Source organism: Arvicanthis niloticus, chromosome 5 (genome assembly GCF_011762505.2).
Source record: "Arvicanthis niloticus isolate mArvNil1 chromosome 5, mArvNil1.pat.X, whole genome shotgun sequence".
Taxonomy (NCBI): domain Eukaryota; kingdom Metazoa; phylum Chordata; class Mammalia; order Rodentia; family Muridae; genus Arvicanthis; species Arvicanthis niloticus.
In genome coordinates, this window is record NC_047662.1 from 20,654,739 (window position 1) to 20,678,321 (window position 23,583).

At 52.3% G+C, this 23,583-nt stretch overlaps 1 protein-coding gene across 2 annotated transcripts; it reads right to left on the minus strand.

Annotated features, from left to right (window-relative positions):
- Nucleotides 1-567: 567 nt before the first annotated feature.
- On the minus strand, nt 568-22,765 carry Ubxn11 (UBX domain protein 11). Of its 2 annotated transcripts, none has more exons than XM_034503473.2 (15): nt 22,701-22,765; nt 17,354-17,457; nt 16,609-16,637; nt 16,073-16,171; nt 12,983-13,083; nt 12,484-12,538; nt 12,022-12,098; nt 9,095-9,221; nt 3,726-3,940; nt 3,407-3,484; nt 2,385-2,505; nt 2,171-2,274; nt 1,074-1,147; nt 850-990; nt 568-769 (listed from the first exon to the last, which is right to left on the minus strand). In XM_034503473.2, exons 2-15 carry the CDS (start codon nt 17,422-17,424, stop codon nt 586-588), a joined length of 1,476 nt encoding a protein of 491 aa, XP_034359364.1. In that variant the 5' UTR covers nt 17,425-17,457; nt 22,701-22,765; the 3' UTR covers nt 568-585. The 2 variants fall into 2 exon arrangements, with proteins under 2 accessions (XP_034359364.1, XP_034359365.1); XM_034503474.2 differs by having other exon boundaries at nt 12,037-12,098; nt 22,701-22,754.
- Between the last annotated feature and the right edge of the window lie 818 nt (nt 22,766-23,583).

Below are 23,583 nucleotides of genomic sequence, written 5' to 3' on the forward strand. Positions count from 1 at the left end.
AGCACCGGCTGCCTTTGCGCATGCGTGTAGAGCACGTGGCTGGCTGGCAGCACGTGACCAGTGGACATGAAGTTTCTCGACATGGTGGCCGAGTCACCCTCAATTTCCCATGCAGGTTCTGCTGTCCATCTGCCTCCCTGCCAGTGAGGGAGGCTGCCCTGGGCTGCCTTCCGTAGTGGAGCTGACTGACTCGGTGTAGGTCGGTGATGGGGGCGTGTACAGCTGTAGCTGTATTAGATTGAGTCCAGGGGAGAGTTGTGGCGGTGGGTTTGTACACGCTGTGGAGAAAGTATCTACATGATCTTGTGCCTTTACATGCATCTGGTTGTCTTCAGAGGCCTCGTCCCCGTTGAGGCTCCCCTGGCCCAGCTGAGACAGAGATTGTCAACCCAGCTAGGGCTGGCCACTCCCTCCTTTGGATCTACTTAGTACAACTTGGAGAATAGGAACCCAGGGGACAAAGAGTCAGTGGCTATGCCGACTGGGGCTCCAGTTACAGGCCTGTCTGTACCACCCCCTCCCTACCCCAGCCTTCCCCTCTCTGAAGAGCCTTGGGAGCTCATGATGTCAGGGGCGGCACTTTATTCAGGGCAGTGAGCCTGGGCCAGAGCCAGTACCAAAGCTGGGATTCGACAGCAGGACTCTTCGAGTCCGTAACAGCAGCGTGGCATTGGGAACCAGGCCTGCGGCCTGCAGAGTCACTGCATCATCCTGGTAGACCGTGGGTGGGAAGGTACTCAAGATTTCAAAGGCAGCCGAATCCGTGTCCCTGGGTGTCCATCAGAGTACATCAGGCCAGGCCGTGGGACCAGGAACTCCCTGCAGCCCCCAGTCCTGCCCTATACCTACCTGGCCTGTGCTAAGAGGTTTCGCACATCACCAATGGTATCCTCAGGCTGCATCATCAACAGGAAGACCTGCTCCCCATTCTCAGACCTGACGCGCAGCATGGAGAGCGGAGGCATTGGCATGCCGGGTGACTCCAGCATCCTGCAGATCCAGAGGCCCTCAGTGCTCCCCAGCTCCCAGGTCCTTTCCTCTCCACCCTGCTACCGCCCCTGCCTAGCCCTCACCTCTGCCGCTCAGAAGCCAAGGCAGGCGTCTCCACTATGATCTCCTGGATCCGGGCAGGCATTGGGCAGCAGTTCTAGGAGGAAGCCATGCAGAGTGGGCCTAGGTCCCACCTGATTCATTTCCCCACCCTTAGGGAGGACTGGCTCATTCTTGAGCAGGGATGGATGGGACCAGTGAGCCAAAGAACTGAGGTATTCAGTGTCAACTGAGGCCCAAGAGGAAATGGAAAAGAAAGGCAGCTCTGGAAGGCAGCATCGTCATTCTCCAAGTCCCGGGTGGGAGGCAAGCCCGCCCAGATGGTGGCCAGGCTTGGGGACCTAACCTAGCCTGCAGTCCTCTGAAAGGAAACAGGAGTGCGGACAGTCCCTACAGCAGAATCATCCTGGCCCACAGGAGTGTGGAAGGAGGGACAAGCTGGGAAGCTACCAGCAGATGAACTGACAGCTCTTAAAGCAAGGAACTCAATCAGGCAGGCAGGCAGAAAAAGTCAGATAGAGAGGGCTTCAATGCCAGGACAGCAACCTTGGTTTTCTCCAAGAATCCCCAGACAATGCCAACAGACAAGGCTGTCGGGGCACATGGCGAGCCGGAGCAAAAAGGAGGCAGGAAGGCCAGCACAGAAACGGCATCTGTGAGACACTCTGGAGCCTAGGCATGGGTGGGCTGCAGGGAGGAGCTCATGGAGGGGTGGCAAAACTAGACAAAGCAACAAATGGCAAAGGAGACAGGTGGGAAGCATGCAGCTTGACACCCACTTTTTTGGGGTGGAGACTTGAGAAGGAAGAATGGGAGTAAAGACAGAAGATAACTCTGAGCATCTGAAAGGCTTGCGGGACAATTAGCAAGGAACACCTAGGCCAAGCTCGTCAAAAAACGTGACCTGGGCCTTGGGCCCATACCCTCACCCCTCAGCTGCCACCAACCCAGCTGCCATGTGGGGGTGGGGGGTGCAGGACACAAAATCCTCACCAGCTCCACAGAGACATGATACAGTTCTGAGGGTCTCCTTGCCTCTTGGCCAGAGACTGTAGGCTGCGCCAGGGTGATGATAAAAGTCCCCTGCAGAAGGCTGCTGGGTAATTAGGGCTGGCCTCACCTGCAAGGTGTCCCTGATGGGGCCCCGGATGTCAATCACCTCGCCTTGTCGGATTACACACTTGGGAAGCCTGTTCAGAAATTTCTCAGCAGTCATCCTGGAGCCTGCAGGGAGGGCAATGGGAACCTTGGCCCTGAGGGACTGTAAGTGCCCGTAGAGGCCACCTGGGGCTTGCTCTGCACAGCCCCCCAGCCAACCTTGGGGCTCAGCTTACCTGAAGTCTCCTCCACCCTGTCTGTGACCTTGCGCATTTTCTGCCGGCCCACCACACGACCCTCACCCGGGAATGGGCCCAGACCATCCTCTGGGTAGACCTGATTTCGCAGGTCGCTCACCTGACAGGGAGAAAGGACCACAGAAAGCAGGGAGCCCGACTCTTCAGCCCAGAAACCTCACCCCACTCCTGCCTGCCCAGAGGCCTCAAGAACAACCCAAGGGATGGTCTAATACAAGAGCACCCCAGTTCAAACTTTATCACCTCAGGTGCTATTTATACAAGCACCCCTCTTACTCATAACAGCTGAAGCCATAGTACCGAAGGCCCCTCCCCCACCACTGGGGATATGAATGTCAGGAAACGGTCTGCCCCCGCTCTGGTCTGGTGCGCAGTTCAGACCCCCATCCCTGCAGGTCACCACAGCTGCTCTGTCAAGGCATAGTTCCAAGGCTAGCTTCACACAGTCATGACTCATGCTATCTTGTGCATGGTGATGGCACACACCCTCGCTGTGGAGATAACCCGCCTCTGGAGCCTGCTGCTTCCTGTTCCCCATGAAGACAACCTTCATCCCACTCAGCCCTGGCAACAGATGGGCTCATCTCCTGTCCTTGCAGCCCAGCCAACTCATGCCCTGCCTTCTACCCCAACCATGTGGTTTCAGAAGCTTCTAGAGGAAACTAGGCCCACTGTGCATCTAAGACTCCTAGGGAATCCCTGGCTGTTGGGCCCTGAATGCTGGGAAGGGTGGGCAGAATGGTGGTCCCACTGGCAACAGTGTGCCTTCAAGATGGCAGCAGAGGGCACTGTCGGCTGCTCAGCTTGGGGGAGCCTTGTGGCCATTGTGGCCATGACAGCCTCCTCACTCTGGCCCCAGCTCCCCCTCCTGCAGGGCATCCTGAATGGGTGGGTCCCTTGAGTGGATGGCAACCTCTTAGAAAGGCTGATCCCTGAGGAAGCTACTGGCCCCACCCTCTCCAATGTGGCATAGAAAGGGTGGGTTGAGGAGTGCTGGTTACCTTAAAGGGGACTCCATCAGGATACAGCCGCTGCAGCTCTGCGGGAAAGAAGCCATCCAGTATGTCCCGAAGGCAGCGCTGCAGGGGGTGAACAGGTGAGGCCTCTATAGCCATGCTATGTCATGCCATGCTATGCCAAGCCTGCTACCTATTTGGTTGGCAAGCCATAAGCATCATATTCTGAAAATACTGGGAGCTCCAAGATTGGAGGGGTGGGACCTGTGTACTCTGTGGAGGGCAAGCTCTCGAAGTGACACCCCACCATGTCCAAGCAGACGTGAGTGGGCTGAGTAGGCATGGACCCAGAGCTCCGTCCTACCTGCGTGGAGGGATCGTAGAAGGGCCGGAAGGGCCCATCAAACATCATAATGCCATTCCGGTAGAGCTTCAGCGGGATGGGCTCTAGGGTACGGAACTGAGCCCCACCAGGCACTGGTGTCACCTGGGCCTCTCCCTCCACCACCAGCTCACTCAAATCCTGTAGACTGGCCAGCAGTCTGTCAAAGTCCACCTCGGGGGGCACAAAAGAATCCCCTGGCAAAAGGGATAGATGCCCATGAGCCTCTGTGCCTGCTGTGTGCCCTGGCAGCTCTGGCTTCCGGGGGCCTCCCACACTCAGCAGTCTCAGTTCCTAAGGGGCCACCTGAAACTGAAGGGCCACCGCATCCACTTACTACGGCAGCTACTGGATACTTTGAACTTTCTATTCGTGCCCTGATCCACCTAGCTTGAACTGACAGTGGTGAGGATGACCTCAAACTCCTGATCCTACCTCCCCCTCTGATGCTGGGATTACATGCGTGTCACCACACTTAGCAGGAAACTTACTTTGGGTCAGGGGCTTAACATCCATCATCCCATTTCTTCCACTTATGATTTATCCTACATTGTAAGGGTTACATTCCTTCACATTTTCAGAGATGGAAATTGAGGCCAGAGAGAATTCACTGGCTTCTTAGCAATGCACGGCATTAAGAGCAAAAGTAAAGTTTGATAATAGACCTGTGTTGGGCACTGAGCTGGCAAAGCTCCCAGCTCTGGATCAAAGCTTTCATGGTTCAAATCCCAGCTCCTGTACTTCTTCCTGGCTAGTCTTAGCAAAATGTTCTGGGTGACTATAAGGCGCCAAGAAAGCGGGCACATGAAGGCTAACTTGGAACAGCCTGGACTGTCCAAGTTCGTCAGTTCTACCTTGTACAAATGTTCCTCGGGCCAACCCCAAGGCTGGGAGGCAGGGGCTGCTGAATCTCCACTTTACTCATGAGGAAACAGTATCAGCAAAAGAAAAGGCAGCACATCCCAGGCCACCTGGCAAGCTGGAAAACTTAGAACCCAGCTGCAACATCAGGGAGGGAGGGAGGGTCAGGGTGGGGACGGATGGCTCTTAGGGTGTGGGGCAGCTGCTGACCAGATGGTCACAGACTCCTGAGCATCTGCCAAGATTCTGGACGCCTCTGGAAACCGCTGCACACATGGCCATGCGCAGTTCTAGGGGTACAGACAAAGAGACCAGGACACTCAGGAAGGTGCCATAAAAGGGTGGCAGGCAGAGGGGTGCTGGCTGGGCTCCATTAATGCCCCTAGAATACAAGCATCCAGCACACAAATGGCTGTGAGCTTCCTGAGAGCTGTTTTGTGACAGGATCTAGGTCAGGGCACTAGGGACCCACAGGTGCAGGGGCTGTAATTCCTGCTGTCTCTGCCACTGCTGAGCTGCAGGCCCTCCTTGAGCCCTCCCTTCTTGCCCCCACCCCCCACTTCTCCCTGGCACTGGCTACTATCTAAAGGGTTATGCCCGCCTCTCCTGCCTCTGGGCTTCCCTGTTGTGTGACCACCAACAGCCCAGAGTATAGGATGCTGGGAACTGAACCCAAGGCTTCATGGGTGTGAAGCAAGGGTCAATCAGCTGCATTGCACCTCCTGCCCACAATGATACTGACATGGGTTTTCTTTACAACAAAGCAAGAAACCTAAAAATAAGGCCAGAAAATATGTCCTCTGAGACCGGCCCCGTACCTCTTTCTACAGCTCAGAAAATTGAGGTCTGCCACAGAATGGACCCAAGGCTGCTACCTAAAACAAGCAACCTCAGAGCTAAGGCTTAAGGGATAGACACAGGTAGGACAATGGGGGAAGGGGACAGACTGGAGTCCCTGGGATGGTACCAAGAAATGCTGATGGCAAAGGTTAGCCTGGAGGGCAGGGGCTGTGGACCAGGGGCTGAGCATTTCCATAGAAGAGGTGTGGAGGAAGAGAGGAGAGAGAGGACAAGAGGGAGTGGGAACTGGTCTGCTTTCTGCCTAGAAAAGTAAAAGACATCGAGCTCTGGCCAGGAAAGGGCAAAGTAGGTAGGGTGGGCTGGGCTGTCATTAGGTCAGTGGACAGGAGGGAAAGGCTGGCCACCCACAGAAAAGGAAGCACAGCTCTAAGGAGAAATGTTCAGGATGCAGGGCAGGGTGAGCCTGCTATGGCCAGCCTAGGGCAGAGCTGTCAGTCAGTGAGCAGTCGCCAAACAGCGTTCAACAGAAGCAGTTTGGAGAAAACTGTAGCAGGAGCTCCCACACAAGACAGCGTAGGCCAAAAAGCATGCCTTGTGTTGGCTCGAGGCAGTGGAGAGACGTGTCTCTCTTGTGGGCTGGACAGATTAAGAGCCCTGACCTGGCCTCAAGATCATGTCAGTGGACCTGACTTAATGACCCTTAGAGGCCTTGTGAGGTATCATGCTCCAGGTCATGTAAGCCTTGCAGGGCCTACGTGACTCACTCAGCTCTCTGTAGGTGGCAGTTGCTCAGTGATAGCTCCTGGAACATAGCTACCTAGGTCCCCCTTTCTAAGAAGGGTCACAGCGCAAAGGGAAGACCTTTGAGACTTCATGTAACCTTCGGAGTTTGGTTTTGTTTCTAAGACAGGGTCTTATGTAGCCCGCACTCTAGGAAGCTGAAGGAGGCCTTAAACTCTTCACCCTCCTACCTCCCCCTCCCCAGTGCTGGCCTGACCTCTCTCCTTGGCTCTTTCTTGGCCCTCCAAGGCCACACTGCCAGGCCTGCTGCTTGTGAGCTCTGCAGGCTGGGGGAAGCTTCTCTGAGTCTTAACTTCCTCTTATGTAAAAGAATGTGAACAGCCCCAGAGCTCTGAGGGAGGCTGCTGTCATCCCCGTCCCAACTTACTCTGGCCTCAGGCTACAGCATGCCCTACCTTGAACCCTGCCAGGAGCCCTTGGCACTCCTGCCTGGTCCTTTTGCCCCTGAGCCCGTTCCCTTGGCCCTGGTCACACATTCTTGTCATTTTGGGTGTGATCATTTGCCAACTACGCCGGGCACTTCTTAGACACCGGTTAGAGCACTGAACCCTAACCTGGCTCACAGGGGGTGCCCCCAGAAGCATGTGCTGACCCAACAGTCCACCTCTGTAGCCGCCTCCCAGTAGTCAGGAACAGTGTGGTTCTGTTAGGCTCTGAGAGTCCTGCCCCCCTCAGACTCATCCCTAGAGGAGTCAGGGTGCCAAACAATGGCAGATACAAAGAGGCCCGGTGTGTACTTCACAGCGCACTGCAGGCACAGGCCCTGCTACTGCTGGAAGGAGCGGTGCCCCCCCCCCCGACCCCCCGCAGGCTTGTTGGAAGGATAACTTGCTGCTTTGGGGCTGGCTGGAGATGGTCCACCTGTCAGCCTCCTGCATTAGGAAACAGCTATTGTTACCACAACTCTGAGAGCTAGGCCTACTCCAGCCACTTCCCAGCATGCATGTGCTCTGAGCCTCAGTGGGGCCCAAGCAGAGAGAAGCTCTGTGACTCTGGGTGGTTCCCGGGCACACCCTCAACCAGGGCAGGTTTGTCCTGATGCCTGCAGCTCTCAGCCTGACCTCTGTAGCTGAACTTGGGGCTGTTCTAAGGAACTGACAGTCCCAGACACCCAGGCACCATAGCCTTCCTTGTGTCAAGCACTGTGCTGCATGCCCAGGGTGTCCCCAGTGGAAGAGACAGTGAGTTTGGAGCCTGCTGGCTGCCCCCAGAACACTAGCCTGAGCCTTTAAAGCCCCCATTCCAGCACTGCCCTTCCCATGAGACACTGGCACAACTACAGTGGCAGCCCAGGGGTCTGTGGGGCTCTGCTGCAGGGCAATGCCGAGATAAAGTGACTTCAGGGAGAAGCACGCCTACCCACGTCTAGGCCAGGGCAAATCAAGCAGGCTGCCAGCGTGGCCTGTTGACCTAGGAATGTGAGAAGCGCCAGGGACTTGGGAGTCAGGCCGAAGGCTAGTGTGGACGTAGGGACCTAGTAAGAGACAGGTGGGCAGTGTAGAAGAAAGGTGAGAATTTGGGGAAAGACAGGAAAGGGACAAGCACCAAGCCCACTGCTGTTCTCACCCCCCAGGCCTGAAACCTGCTGTGTGTCGTGGCCAGAGCAGGACTGTCCCCTGAAGTGCTCGACACAGCAGCCAATGTGATGTTTGCATCCTGGTGAGAGGCTGGGGGTCTAGCTGCACAACACCCCATTTCCAGGCTTCCTCTTTACTGGCCCCCTTCATGGAGAAACTGGCAATCCTCCCTAAGGCAAAAGTTGATGCCTGTTCCCTCAAAGCCTGGGAAGCAGAAGCAAGACATGCAAGGCTCTGTATTTGACTCACTTCTTCCTTGTAACCCCAAGGCGGATAGCATGCCCCATTTTGTCGATGAACTTGAGAGTCAGGGAAGGGAAATAGCTTGCTCAAGCCACAAACCAACCTTGAACAAGGGGTGGAGTAGAAATGAGGGGGTCTGAGTTAGATTTCTAGAGATGGACCGTCTCCACTTCCAAAGATAACACGTGGGTCTCAGAACAGCTCTATGGGTCCAAACCTAAGAACAAGGTAGGCTGGGTCCCCACTAAATACCAGTGCTTAACAATGACAAAAGGAGGCAGCAGCAGGAGGATTTCTGAGTTGAGGCCAGCCTGGTCTAGAGAGCAAGTTTCAAGACAGCCAGGGCTAAGTAGAGAAACCCTGTCTTAAAAACAAACAAATCAAAACAAAGGACGACCACAAACCATGAAAATCAGAGGCTGTCAGAGCAGACCCCACACCCTGCCTCACAAACCTGCAGGGACAGGGAGGTGGTTGAGGCCTGGAAACCTGACAGGGAGAATGCTTCCACTTTTTCTCTTCCCAGAGTCCCTCCCTCCCCACCTCCCCAACCAGACACAAGCTCTTTATGTAGTCTAGGCTGGCCTTGAACTCTCAATCCTCTGGACCCAGCCTTCCAAGTGCTAGAATTAAAGGCCTGCACCACCATGCCAGGTGAGGTTTGGTTTTGTTGTTTGTTTAAAGACAGCAGCCTTAGGCAGTGACAGTGAACACTAACCCCAGCACTCAGGAGGCTGAGGCAGGCAGATCTCTGTGAGTTCGAGGCCAGCCTGGTCTACATAGTGAGTACCAGGACAGCCAGGGCTACACAGAGAAACCCTGTCTGGGAGGAGGGGTGAGAATCAAATGTCTAGTGTGGGACTCATAGCTCTTGGCAGATGAGCAGACAGAGACTAAAATAAGAGCAGGGAGGGAGACCTTGGCTTTTCTTTCCCTGACAAGGTGTTGGGTAACTCACACATTCCACCTCATCCCATTGTTGGATGCCAGGCTTTGAAACAAGGGACCTCTGGGAGAGTAGCAGGCCATCAGGAAGCTGGAGGATAGGGTCCAGGGCAGATGCTCTACCTGGCTTCCAGAACTTCTTGGCCTTCATCCAGTCCCGCTCATCATTTTCAGAGACTGTCTTTTCCTCTGAGTTCTCCTGGTCCATGGGCTCGCCCACCCACTGCAGGCCATAGTCACTGAGGAACCGCTGTCAGGCAGAAGGGGGAGAGGCAGTGCTGCACCACCTGCCCAGTTTCCATGGGAAACATCACCTGGCCAACACCTAGTCAGCCCAGGATGGCCTGGACAAAGAATGTGCTGGGGGGCCCTGAGTACTTCCTGTGACCCCAAAGTCCCTGATCTCTAGAACAGCAGGTTCCGCTCCTTCTCTGTGAGGGAGACAGGACAGCCTTGTCTCACCGTGCTTGGTAAGACCCCTCATGCTAGTGCCTAACACAGGGCATCACTCCAGAACTCCATAGAGCTGACAACCTCAGCTCTGAGGTTAGTGTGGGTCTAGTCTATGCACGAGGAAGAAGCAAAGACACCTGCTCTATAGGAGTGAGCCTCTCCTTTCTGCACACTAGACTACGTGTGTGCATGTGTGCATGTGTCTGTGATCCCAGGTGTGTGCAGGTGTGCATGCACATATGCACATATGTGGGGCCAGAGGACAGACCAGGTATCGTTCCTCTTCAAGCCCTTTCCATCTTGGTGTCCACTGGGTGCCACGGCTACCTAGGAAGTCCCAGAGATCGAGATCTACTTGACTTGAGCTCTGTTTCCCCAGCTCTGAGATGATCAATCCATGAAACCATTCCTGGCTTTTCTGGTTTTTAAAATAGGTTTTAGGGGCAGAATAAGGTGCTTGCAAAGCTAACACTTGACTGGCAGAGCCTTTTCCCAGCCCAGGAAGAGTCATCTACACTCTACTTTTTTCTTTTCTTTTCTTTTTTGTTTTTACAAGGTAAGGTTTTTGTAGCTGTCCTAGAACTTGCTTTATAGACCAGGCTGGCCTCGAACTCACAGAGGTTTGCCTGCCTCTGCCTCCTGCATGCTAGGATTAAAGGCATGTGCCTCAACACCTGGTTAGAGTAGTCTATATTTCTTTTGTTTGTTTGTTTGTTTGTTTGTTTGTTTGGTTTGTTTTTGAGACAGGGTTTCTCTGTGTAGCCCTGGCTGTCCTGGAACTCACTCTGTAGACCAGGCTGGCCTCGAACTCAGAAATCCGCCTGCCTCTGCCTCTGCCTCCCAAGTGCTGGGATTAAAGTCTATATTTCTGTAACCACTTTCTTATCTGCCCTTCTGCACAGCTCACTGCCCTACTGGTGTCGTGGTCACCAACTGCCTGCTGTGTGAAACCCTGACCTCTTTCAATGCAGAGCTGGTTCTACACACACACACACACACACACACACACACACACACACACACACACACACGTACGTGTGCTTCTTTGCCATTTCTCCTTCCATACACCTGTGAGGTTCCCAGGGCCCAGCCCCAACCATGCACTCTCTTTTATGGCTCTTCTCCACTCCCACATACATAAAGACTCCCTCCAAACAGAGCCCATAGTGAGGCCTGTTTGGCCTGGCCTCTCTTTCTCCCTCCCCTTCTCATGACTTCCAGTCAGGTTTATGTGGCAGGTGGAGCCTTCTACCTCTTTGCCTAGATGCTATCCCAAGTCTGCTGCCCCTACCCCAGCTCCAGCTCTGCTTTAGTGGTCCCCTGACTGATTATTTCCTGCACTTTCATATCCTGCCTTGTCACATGTGACTCCCTGCTTCTGTGGACTGCGAGCCTCATGCATGTGAGGACCATGACTTTCTGTACAGATGACACAAGCCTAATGGCAGCAGTGTCTACCAGGATAGATACTGTAGGTTTGTTCAATTAGTGAGTCAGCCGGGCAGTAGTGGCACACACTTCTGATCCCAGTGCTTGGGAAGCAGAGGCAGGCTGATCTCTGAGTTTGAGGACAGCCTGGTCTACAGAGGAGTTCCAGAACAGCCAGGGCTACACAGAGAAACTCTGTTTCTAAAATTAATGACTCAACGAACATGTGAAAGGTGCATGCTTGAGCCAGGGGTGCACTTGGCTCTGAGGCTGTGCCCTGCCCCAGGCTACCACCACATTCCCAGTAGGCAGGTGAGACATGGCTGCAGCTGTAATTCACAGCCCCAGATGTGAACAGGCCAGCAGTGGGCTGGAGCTTGGGAAACATCTCTGCTTGAAGAGAGACATTTCAGAAAGGACTCTGAGGGGCCGGCAGAGGACTGGCACTAGCACTCAGGAGGCAGGAATGGGCCCTGACGAGTGCCCAGTGCCTTCTGGCTCAAGTCTTACAGCGTGACACAATTCTGAATGGGAGAAAAGCAACTGAGGTGACCAAGTGATTGGGTAAAGAAGTCATGGCCTGAGGCAGGAGACCACCTAGCACTAAGTCGGGGTGAGCCATGCGCCCCTTGTGGAGGTTACAGTCCCACAGGGATGAGGCACAGGGAAAGCAGAGGAAAGAGCCTGCACTGGTCAGGTCAGGAAGGCTTCAAGGAAATGAGTGAGAATTCCTCTCCAGGAGGAGGAGATGGGTCCTGTCCAAGCAGAGACCAGCATGGACATGGGTCTAAGGTGGGAGTGAACTTAGTCAGAGAACCAGAGGAAGGTGACATGGCTGGAGCACAGAGAGGTTCCAGATAGGAGAACAGGGTCCAGCCACAAGCCGCAGTGAGGACTTGGGATAGAGCAAGCGGAGGGTAAGGAAGTATATTAAGGAAGAGTGGGCATGTGTTCAGGGTTTGATTCAGCCCCAAAGGGAGTAATGTTGTCATGGTGCCTGATACCCACCCCCTACCACCGGCTCTAAACTCTGAGTCAGCCCAGAGCAGGGAAACAGGCAGGGGCCTGGAGAATTCTGAGGGGGCACTCCTGAAAATCCTTCCAGGCATCTCTAGACTCTAGGGATAGCAGCCTGGCAGTCCGTCCAGTCCACCAGCCCCAGCTCTTACCTCCATCTCACCAACCTGCCGTTGTAGCTGAATGCACTGTGTCTCCAGCTCCTCCTGCCTCTTCAGGGTTGTACTGTCTGGGGAAGAAGTGGGTGAGGAATTCTACTGCCACAACTGGAGGCTGCAGGTGCTCTGCCCCCAAGGTCTCCTGGGGACCCTCTGAGAACTGCCCCTGAGTCTGTCTAGACAGTCTGGTCCTCTCTCCTAACACTGGTAGGGTGGGGAGAGGGTTGCCTGAACCGGACTCTCAAGAGCCACCCATCCCTTCACCCCTTGGAGTGTGGCTCCTCCATGCTCTGGACAGTGCAGTCTGTGCATAAGGCACTGGGTAAAGTGTGGTCCCAGCTGTCCAGACCCCACCAGGAGTCTGCCTGATGCTGTTGGAGCCTTGCTACCCAAAAGTCTCTGTCCAGCACCCATGAACCATGGACCCAACCGAGCACCTGACCAAGGGCTTCTTACTCTGGTGCTGCTGGAGGGTCTGCACCAAATCCTCCAGGGCCAGGATCTTCTGCTCCTGAAGCAGTGAGATTCAGGGTGAGTGTAAGTCCTGGTGGGTCCCAGAGCCCCAGAGAGTGGAGAGGAGTAAACGTTGGCCCTTCTACTGGAAGGTGCATACCTTTTACCTGAGTGTGAGTGTAACCCTGTCCCTACCAAGCTTTGGTACAGCCCCTGCTCCTGAGCCTCAGATAACCCATCTCTCTAAAGTCACACTAGTTGAGAAAGGCACAGCCCATGTCTTGAGCCCAGTGTCCAGCTCACCATCTCTGCTCGGCCGCCTGCTAGCTCTACCCAGACCACATTCCATCAGCCTCTGCCCTCTGCTCAGCTCACGGGGACCAAGATCATTCCCAGTTCATGGCTTGCCATCAAAACAATCAGTTCAGTTCGAGGAAACAGTCCTCCCCAGTTGTCCCTTCCCGGTTGTCCCCTTCCGGCTGTCCCCTCCCTCAGGTCCTACCTTGGACAGTAGTTCATCATTCTGGACCTTCAGCTGCTGCTCCAACTCCTGCAGCTTCCTGGCCATGGAGGCCATCAGCTCCGAGTCATGGAACATAAGGCCTGACAAGGGGACAAAGTTTCTTGTGCCAGGCCTGGAGCGGAGGCTGAGGAGGGCAGGCCAGAGGGGGAGAGCCAGGAGAACAGGACCAGCAATACCAACAACAGCTAACGCTTGGGTGGCAGGGGCACCTGCTGCTCTCCAGGAAGCTCATGCAGGCCTCACAGCAGGCCATGAAGTCAGGGGCTGCTTCGGGAAGCTGAGGGGGGTGTGTGCATGTGTGCATGTATGCACATACACATGTACAGGGTTACATACTCCCATACACACATGCAGAGGCAAAAGAGGATACTGAATGCCTCCCTCTATCGCTCTTCACCTTTTGGGGGTGGGAGGATCGACTCTAGGGCCTTATGCATGCTAGGCAAACACTAGCACCTGAAGATGGCCGTTTGGGGTACGCTAGCCAGGCAGAAAACTCCCACAATCCACTTGTGGACCTCTAATGGTGGGATTATAGGCATACACAGCCATGAGAGGCTTTTATACAGGCGCTGGGGACCTGAACTCAGGGCCTCTTGCATCCATAGCAAGTGTTTTTACCTACTCTACCATCTCCTTGCCATCAAGCCTGGTGACTTAAATTGGATTTCCCCAGGATCCACATGATGGAAGGAAAAGAATGAGTTTTCTTTGACACATACACCCTCACCGTTGTATGCACACACGGGAACAAATACACACAAAGTAAATCACTCAACACATCTGGCCTCCGCAACACCTGTGGTCTAGATTTAATCAGATGGGCATGGTGGCCCACGTCTTTAATCCCAGCACTCAGGAGACAAAGGTAGGATCTCTGTGAGTTGGGAGCTAGCCTGGTCTACATAGTGAGCTCTAGAACAGCAGGACAATACAGTAAGATCCTGTCCCCCAAAAGTTAATGTCATTGTTTTAAAAACTGGGTAGGATCTAAGCAGGCATAAATACTGTGCTGTGTGTGAGGCCTCCCTGCCTTTCAGGTCCCAGATCAGGGGAAAATCATCCTAAGAAACGTGTGGAACTACCGAGGAGCCTGTGATGTAGAAGAGACAGGCATTAGGAGGGAACTGAGTTATTCATGCTCAGAGGTGCAGCAATAACACTGTATGTGTCTCATTATTAGGGCATGCAGGGGTACCAAAGGTATTAGATACGACTGTCAGGCTCTCTGTCTTTGAGATGCCCTTGTATGCAAGTGTCTCTGTCGGGCACAGGGGAGGGGCTACGGTGATCCGAGTTGCTAGGAAACTGTCCTCCTACTTCAGCTTTTCTGTAGAGTAAAAATTTTCAAAATAAACCTTGAGAGTTGGGGCCGAGATGTGCCACCTTTATCCCAACACTGGAGAATCAGGAGTTCAAGGTCATCTATGGCTACACAGTAAATTTGAGGCAACTCTGACTGTCCCAAACCCCACCCTCAGGGGAAAAAAATAAGAGTGAAAGATAAAGAACACAAGCCCTCTTTGTCACCACAGACATTCCCCTAACACAAGGAAATCAGGAACTGCAACCACGGTCACGAGACCACACAGGAAGCCCAGGGTGGCTCAGGAGAAAGACGGTGAAACCTTAACTCTACCTTGATGTCATTTTCAAGTCCCTGAATTACCATCTCCCTAGTAGGCATGCTCACTCAGTGAGGCTGTCAGGGACTTAGAGTCCGAGTATCTCAAGCCACTGGAGTGAAAGTATTCGGGATCTGCCAGCATACATAGCATGCCGTCACTGGGGCAGCATGGAGAGAGGGAAGTGTCCAGGCAGTTGGAATGTCCACAGTGAATACTGGGAGGAAAAGGAGATGCCGAGGACAGTAAGAGAAAGACCCTGGGAGCAAGTGGCACTGGGAAGCCATCAACAACCTAGCCAGCATGGAGCTGTTCAGGAAGGGAGGCAGTGGGGGCAGAGGGGACTGCTGAGCAGAGACATGAAGCAGGAGAGGCAGGTCCTATTGGAGACCTTGGTGGGGACATACCAGCTAGACAGGGCAGGGAGAAGCAGGGAAAGGATGTATAGTCCCTAAAAGGGAAGGAGGTGGCTGTAGGACCACTACTGTGCCGGGCTAGGTGAGGGAAATCCTGGCTTTGTGACTAAGTCTCTGTAGGACTTGGGCTGGGCAAGTCCTGCCAGCGTCAAATGGAGGCAAGTTTGGTCCAAGATCACCTGGCAGTTCCCTCCCACTGCCCTGCCTAATGGGGCCTCTGCTCTGAGTACCCTGGGTGATAGCTAGGGGCCACACCAAGCAGCATCTCACCAAATCCTTATACCATGCCAGCCTGTTGCCCCCCACACCCCCAGAGGACAGGGAAGCAGGAGGTTCTTAAAGTTGCTTAAGATGTCACGTCTGGGGCTGGAGAGATGGCTCAGTGGTTAAGAACATTGGCTGCTCTTCCAGAGGTCCTGAGTTCAATTCCCAACAACCACATTATGGCTCACAGACATCTGTAATGGGATCTGATGCCCTCCTCTGGTGTGTCCCAGGAGAATCACAATGTACTTACATACATAAAATAAATAAATCTTAAAAAAAAAAAAAAAAAGATGTCACATCTGATGAAAGTTCTAGCCCCTTCCAGGGCCTGCCCGCCCACTCTCCCTCTACCCTCCATCTTACTGTAGGCAACTTCACACAGCCCTTTGAAGACACAGTCAGTGAAATGGCCTCCTAAGGAACTCAGCCATTTTTGGAGCATGCAGATAAGGAAGCAGATGCCCAGAGGTTGAGGTCTCCCTTCAGGCCCTTCACTGTCTCTGACCTGCTGACTTCACACTTGCTGGAAACTGGAGGGTTTCTAGCCACAGCCTGCTCTGGGGCTTGGCCAGATCCCTAACCTGTGGCTTTAGGTTAAGCCCTGTCCTGGACGGATGTTGGGGTACAAGCACTGGGGCAGCTGGCTGGAAGTGGGAGCAGTATCTAGTCTAAACACAGCAGGTGAGGAGAAGCCACTGTTCACAGAGCCTCTCCCAGGCTCCAAGCAAGGGGGACCATACCCTTTAGCCCTGGGCTCTCACCTTGCCTACCCACAGAGGCACCGATGCCCCCATAGCAGGAAGGCACAGAGATCTTCTCTTCTGAGTCTTGTCCATCATTCAGCATGTCCACCTCATCCTCTGCAGACAGGAACACCTGGGTCACTGCTCTGGGACCACAACCCAGAGAACACTCTGGCCTGGGTCCTGGCCAAGATGAAACTGCTTATACACTGCCACAAGGTGCAGAGTCAGGCCAGTGATGAGGCCAGGGCTCCAGAGAGGGAAGGCTACAAGACAGAGGCTGAGGCCACAGCTCTGGTCTTCCTACAGCTCTGAGGTACCCATAACCATCTTCTATTGGGCAGAGGAGTTCTGATGGTATGGCTCTCTCTGCTGCGGGATCAGAGCAAGTGGGTGGCTCAGACTCTGAGCAAGGGGAGGGAGCTCGAATACAGGGAATAGGCCAGATGCCCAGTCTCACAAGTCCCCAGCATGCTCTTTCCCTACATGCCCAGGTGTAAGAAGATGTAGGCTGATGAGAGGGGAGGGGACACGGGGACAGGGCACATACTCACCATTTCCGTAGATTCTTATCCCTCGCCTCCTGGGAACCCAGGCAGGAAGAAGGAACAAATATAAATTAAGCCCCTTGGAATGTCACCAAGGGAAAGTTCCAGGCCCCATGCAAAGCTTAAGAGATAGAGGTTAAGCCTGTCTCCTGAAGACTCCCACCTCCATCTATCCTTAGCCAGAGTGAGCCAAAGGACATACTGTCCAATGCCTAACTTCTCCTAAAAAAGAAAAATAGGGGGACACTGCAGGACCATTTTGGATGGGAAGACCACAAGATTCCAAAGCCCATAAGCTGACCCTGGCTCCTCTCTGAAGTACTGTGGGCCCCCGGGGTGGCTGCTTAACCTCTCTGGATCACCTTGGCCTTAGCCAGACTCTAAGTGCGCTCAGAAAAACAAGGGAACAGGAGGTAGAAAAGGCTGTGCACAGGATTGCCTCGAGATACAACGCAACAGCATTAAGAGGAGCCCAGCACAGAGCCCGGCCCAGGTTGGCACAACATTCACGTTTGCAGAGCTGGGTAAACAGTGAGTGACAAAGCTCTTAGCCACTCTCACATGGGCCATCCCTTACAGAGAGGCCCCAGCCATCTTTGGTCAGCACAAACCAGGGTTTCTTGAAGGCATAGAGAGAAAGAGGAATACACAGAAAGCCACTAGCTGCTCTTCGTTTTCCCCAAGATGCTAGGGGTCATTTTCCTCTAGTGAGGAAAGAGTCAAGGAGGAGACAGATCCGGGGGCTCCTTACCCAGGATTCACAGTCTCCGACTCTAGCGGCACCTTCCGTGTCTTGCTAAGAGAGGCCAGAGGTGAGCTCATAGCTCTAGTCTTGAGGTTCACTGTCAGGGACTCCTGAAAGGAAAGAGGGAAATCAGTCCTTGGGGACAGAGACCCAGGGCTCCAGGTCACAAAGAGGGGACTGCAGCTTTTCCTGAAGAGAAGCACTGTTCAGGGAGAAGCAGGCCTCATTTCTCCAATGTGGGGTGAGGTTCCTGACATGGTGACTCCTCCAAGATGCTGCTTCTGTGTTCTGAACATGAAGTCCTTGCCTGGTAGGGTGCAGGGCCTGCAATTTCTCCAAACTTAGAGTGTGGGCACAGACTACCCAAAAGGCTTGTGTGATTACTGACTCATCACTGAGCTGGTAGGCGTAAAGCCAAGGTATCTCTTCCTGGCCTCCAGAACCCAGGTACCACCTCCGTCATCTCTGAGGCAGAATGGCAACCCACAAAGAGAAGTCACTGAACACAGTCATGTACCATGGACACAAGCTTCTGGGCCCGTGAACATGCTCTCCTATCAGTGTTACGTACGTAGCACCTCATCTCCTCCTGTATAAAACATGCACAGTCTCAGCCCCTACCAGGTAGGTGACTTGGCAGGGGACACAAAGTTCTAAAGCATCTGCCCAGTGCCAAGCTCAAAGGACGCACCTGAAAGTTGGACTGTGGCTATGTGGGGTCATTGTCATTGTCACACAGGTGGGACTAGCACGCAGAATGCTGACTCCCTTCTTCCGATGAAGAATGGGCATGTGTACAGCCAGCTGTAACTGAGAGCCACCACTCCACTCCCTACATGACATGACTAAAATCTAACAAGCCTAGAGCCAAAGAGGGGCTCTCTATTAGAGAAGATCTGAAATGAGTCTTTTTCAGGTAAATCCAAAGCAGCCCTCTGGAAATGCAGCACTGGCCACGCCTGAGGTGATGCCTAGTTTTTTCTCAACGTGACAGAAGCTAGAGCCATCTGAGAAGAGGGAGCCCCTCAACTGAGAAAATGCCCCATCAAATGAGGCTGTAGCCAAGACTGTGGCCTATCCTTGACTGATGACTGATGAGTCATCCTGGGCAGGGAGGTCCTGAGTGGAATAAAGTCTCTTTTTCAATTCCTACCTGACTTCCCTCCATGTTGGACTGTGACCTGGGAAGTCTTTATCACCTCAATAGAAAGCAAAGGAGGACCACCGAGCCTGACACTGCATGCTGCGGGGGGAGTGGGGGTCACCTTCTTCCTCATGCCCCACCCTTTCCTCACAAGGGACCAGAGGCCTCTCACCCCACCATCCAGCATCCAGCATCCTCACCACACCCCTGCACTGTTCTGTGGGTCTGCATTCCCTCGTGATTTATGCTGTTTATAGGACAGCTCCCTTAGCACTCCCTCCACTGATGCTCACAAGGAACATGCCACAGCCCTGAACAAACCTCCCCAGGGGCTCCTTTCTCCCCTGAAAGACAATTAAAACAAACAACAAAAAAACCAGAACTGGGCATGGTGGGGAGCACCAGGGGAGGACGATTTATGTTAGTTCCAGGACCACCAGGGCTACATAGTGAGATCCTATCTTGTAATAACAATAACAATAATAATAATAATAATAATAATAATATTTTTAAAAAGAGGAGAAGGAAGGCTAGGAAGAAGAGGAGGAAGAGGAAGAGGAGGAAGGAGAGGAGGAAGAAGAAGAGGAAGAGGAAGAGGAGGAGGAGGAAGGAGAGGAAGAGAAAGAGGAGGAAGGAGAGGATGAAGAGGAAGAGGAGGGGAAAATAAAACTCCCACAGGTGATCTGGCCCTGTCTCTCACCTTATTCCCATGACCATCCCTGCCAGGGAGACAGCTGAGCCAAACCTTGAACACAGGGTCGGTCAGCAGCCTCCCTTCTAGAATGGTCTCTCCTTACCCATATACTCTTCCTCTGGCTAAGCTAACTTCTCAATGTCCCTTCTATTTGTTCCGAGGACATAATTTAGCCTTTTATTTGGAAATTATCAGAAACTCAAAGGACAATAGTTCTGAGAGGCACTGTGGTGCCCTTGACCAAGCTTCCTTCTGTAGTCACCATTTACACCGCCACAGCAGAGCATGAGAGACAGGAACCAACTGTTTCTGTAGTCTGTGTGCTCAGGTGGGCGCCATCTGATAACAGAGACAGATAGGGTTTAACCACCACCCTTTCCCATCCCACAGGCCCTCCGGTTGCAGCCTGAGTCACAGCTCTGCCTCAGTCTCACCAGCTGTGACTGCTGGCCAGCACCACTGTTTTAATCTGGAATTTTCTTTCTTCCTTTCCTTATTTATTTATTTATTTATTTAAGACAAGGTCTCAGTATGTAGCCCTGGTTGGTCTAGAACTCAGAGATCTCACCTGCCTCTGCTTCCTGAGTGACAGGAGTAGAGAAATGACCCATCATTCCCCCTCAGCTCAGCTCGGGACTTTTCTTTGATAAAGTTACAGAGGTGGAATCAGATATAGCTAATCACCTTTTTACTTACTTAGCTTTACCCAACCAGACCTCATATACTTTATCATTTCAAAGCATAAAATTCAAAGTTTTTTCAGTTTGTTTGTTTGTTTAGATACAGGGTTTCTCTGTGTAGCCCTGGCTGTCCTGGAACTCCATCTGTAGACCAGGCTGGCCTCGAACTCAAGAGATCCACCTGCCTCTGCCTCCCCAGTGTCACAGTCCTGCAACTGTCACGGCTCTTTATTTGTGTGTAAATGGCACTTATGTACTCTTTACACTTTTATTTATTTTTAAAAATAAATACACAGTTTGTCACTAGACTGGAACATGTGAAACAATCTAAGTTGGTAAGCAGCAAGCCCCAGGGACCCATGTGCCTCCACTTCCCCAGCACAGGGGTAAGCCTGTGCCATGTGTGGGTTTTTGTCTTGAACATTTGTTTATTTATAGGTATGTGTAGATGGGCATGTGCACAACACGAACCCTGATGAAGTCAGTTTTCACTTTCCACACCGTGGATCCTAGGGATGGAATTTGGATGCTCAGACATGGCGGCAGGAGCCTGGACCCGCTGTCAGCTTGCCAAGCCTCACGCCTCTTTTGTTTTGTTTTAAATACATTCTGGAGATCAGCGCTTGCTCGGCAAGTGCCTTACCAACTAACCCATCTCCTCTAAGCCCCTTGTTATTGTGAGACAGGATTTCACTGTATAACCCTAGCTGGCCTCAAAGTCACAGAGATCCTCCTGCCTCTGAATGTGGAGATTACAGACACAACTCACCAAAAGACCCGGCAAAGCCAAGTGCAATGGCGCACATCTATGATCTGGTAAGGGCAAGGCTGGGCTCAGGCTAGCACGGACTACAGAGCAAGTACCATGCCATCGGGGCTACACGAGAAGACCTACCTAAAAAAACAAAAAACCTGTACACCTTAATAGCTTGCCTTCCAGTTCTCACTCAACCCTAGGTGGCTACTGATAGATCTGCCCATTCTGGACATTTCATATAATGAAGCATAAAAATGACTAGGATTATAGAGTGAAGGGTGATGTATGAGCTATGTCAATCATGTTATCAGTAAAACCACCGCAGGAAAAAATACACTCCCCCAATCAATTCTAACACTGTCCCAGAGACTCACCACCCCCCCATCTCCCCTTCTTTATGGGACCCATCACCCAAGTACACTGCTTTCCTCTCTCTATTCTCTCTTCATCCTATCAGCTACCAAACCTTTCAGGTCAAATGCTGCCATGTCTCTCCTGTGGGTTCTTTTCTCCTGTGACACACAGGATAATTCTTGGAGAGCGATTATGCTGCCCTTCCTTTGATCTCTGAACCCTGATGATAAAGACCTAATTATGCCTTCAGTCTGGGAATTTCTCCTGGGCATGGCTGTGCCTTCTCTCTCCCCTAGTCCAAGGACATTTTGTTGCTGCTGTTTTGGCACTAGGAGCTGAAATGCAAGCATTCTACCACTGAGCAATTTGCTCCATCCTTTTAAATGTATGTATGTATGCGTGTATGTATGTATGTATGTATGTATGTATGTGAGTATACTGTCACTCTCTTTAGACACACCAGAGGAGGACATCAGATCCCATTACAGATGGTTGTGAGCCACCATGTGTGGTTGCTGGGAATTGAACTCTGGAAGACCTCTGGAAGAGCAGTCAGTGCTCTTAATCACTGAGCCATCTCTCCAGCCCCTTAAATTTATTTTTAATTAATGTGCATTTCCAGGCCTGAAGATTGAACCTAGGATCCTACACAAGCTACATCAGTACAACAGTGTTGAACTATAGCTACAGTTTTATTCTTCTTTATGAAATAAAATCTTATGCTTGAAAATGGCTCACAGGTTAAAAGCAACTGCTGCTCTTGAAGAACCTGGATTTGGTTCCCAGTAACAGCATCGTAGCTCAGAACCCTCTTGTAACTCCAGTTTCAGAGAAGGTGATGCCTTCTAGCTTCCTCTAACATCACCCATGCATGTGGTACACACACACATACAGACACATACATGTATGAAATAATAATAATAGTGATAATAATAATAATATAAATATATAATATATATTAAATATATATAAAGGTCTTTGCCCGAAATGGCTTTGAACTGGCTCTAATGTCCAGGCTGACTGAACATGTGACTCTCCTGTTTCAGCCTGCTGAGTAAGTTTACAGGTCTGCAGACCACCAGGCCCAACTTCTATTTTGTTTAGTTATTTGTTTTTGTTTTTGAGACAGAGTCTCACTCTGTAGACCAGGGTGGCCTCTTCCTCCTCAGTGCTAGGATTAAAGGCGTGAGCCACCACTCTTGGCTTTATTATTTTTTTAAATTTGAGGTAAGGTCTTGCTGAGTCGCCCTGACTGGCCTGGAACTTGCAATGTAGCCAGATGGGCTTCGTACTCCAATCCTCTTGCTTCGGCCCCTTCATACAGTCCAGGCCTATCTCACCACAACCCATAAAGTCTGTAAAGGTACGGTTGTCGCCTCCGGTGAGGGTTACAAATGTGCCCTATGTCTCTTCATCTTGAGGACCAAACTCAGTGATGCCCTAGGCGGTTATCACTGGACACACCAGGCTCGGGGACAGCCTGAGCGCTGCGCGACATCCTCCCAATCCCTTGCTGGGCGCGCTTGCACCTTGTAGGCTACTGCGCCCAAAGCCCGCCCCAGGATCCTCCCTCTTGCTCCGCCTCCACGCGCGGACACAGTGAGTAGGGTCCCCACTTCCCTCCTGAGCCAAGCCAAGCAGGTCTCAGGCCCTAGGAGTCAGGGCGAGGGCCGCAGGCTGAGGGAAGATGTAGCAGGGCAGTAAGGCCCGGCCCTGGGACTCACCACGGGGCCAGCGAGCCGTCCCGCGGCGCCGCCATCTTGTTGTCTCGGGGTTTCCCGGGCGACCAGGACCCGAGCACTTCTCATTGGCTAATTCCGAGAGGACCTCTAACGAACCAGCGGGTAGCGAAGGCGGGCATAGCTGACTGTGTCCTAATACCATTGGTCTGCGGTGAAGAGGGCTGTACGTGAGACTTCAAATCCCAGAATGCACCACTCTAAGAGGTCAGAGGGCGTTCTTGATGCCGGGACTTGAGTTCAAGAGACGAATCCCTGGGAACCTTTAGACCTGAAGGTGTTGTGCTCGACGTTGTCAGTATTGTGCTAATTCGATTTTGTGGAAATTATGTTTCCTTTGTTTTCCCATCTGATCATGCAACGATGAATTGGAATGATGCGGGTTACTTAATAAATATTTAAATCTCATTTCCACCCCTCTAATTTATGGAGCAGATGATGCCCTGACAGAAAGTTCTAATCTAGTTCCTATTTAGAAGAATTGGGCAACACCCCACTCCCAATGTGGTGAGTAATTTCCCCTTCCTCAGCCTCATAGCTAGATCGGCAGATACCAAGCCTTGGTCTCACTACTAAGCCTGACGACCTAGTTCAATCAGTGGGCTGGTCACATAAGACAGGAGAAAACAGCTCCTGGATCTGTCTTCTGACTTCCACATGGGCACTGCCCAGATGCACACACAAAATAAGTTACCAAATAAATATTTATATATAACTAAAAAGTAAAATTACACTAACAGCACCAAAGTAACTAGAGATAATTTAGTTAGGACCATGCACTGTGTCCTCACCAGTACAGTGTCACCTTAAGCACATTTACATCTTGTTTCCCTCACTTGTAAAATGAAAATAAGGCCTACTTGACAGG

Excerpts from the sequence above, each read along its gene's own strand:
- Ubxn11 (XM_034503473.2), bottom strand. The coding sequence starts at position 17,424 with ATGAGCTCACCTCTGGCCTCTCTTAGCAAGACACGGAAGGTGCCGCTA. Across the intron at positions 3,941-9,094 it reads CAAGAAGTTCTGGAAGCCAG|GGGATTCTTTTGTGCCCCCC; the intron begins GTAGAGCATCTG and ends CCCTTTTGCCAG. Across the intron at positions 3,485-3,725 it reads TCTACGATCCCTCCACGCAG|CGCTGCCTTCGGGACATACT; the intron begins GTAGGACGGAGC and ends CACCCCCTGCAG.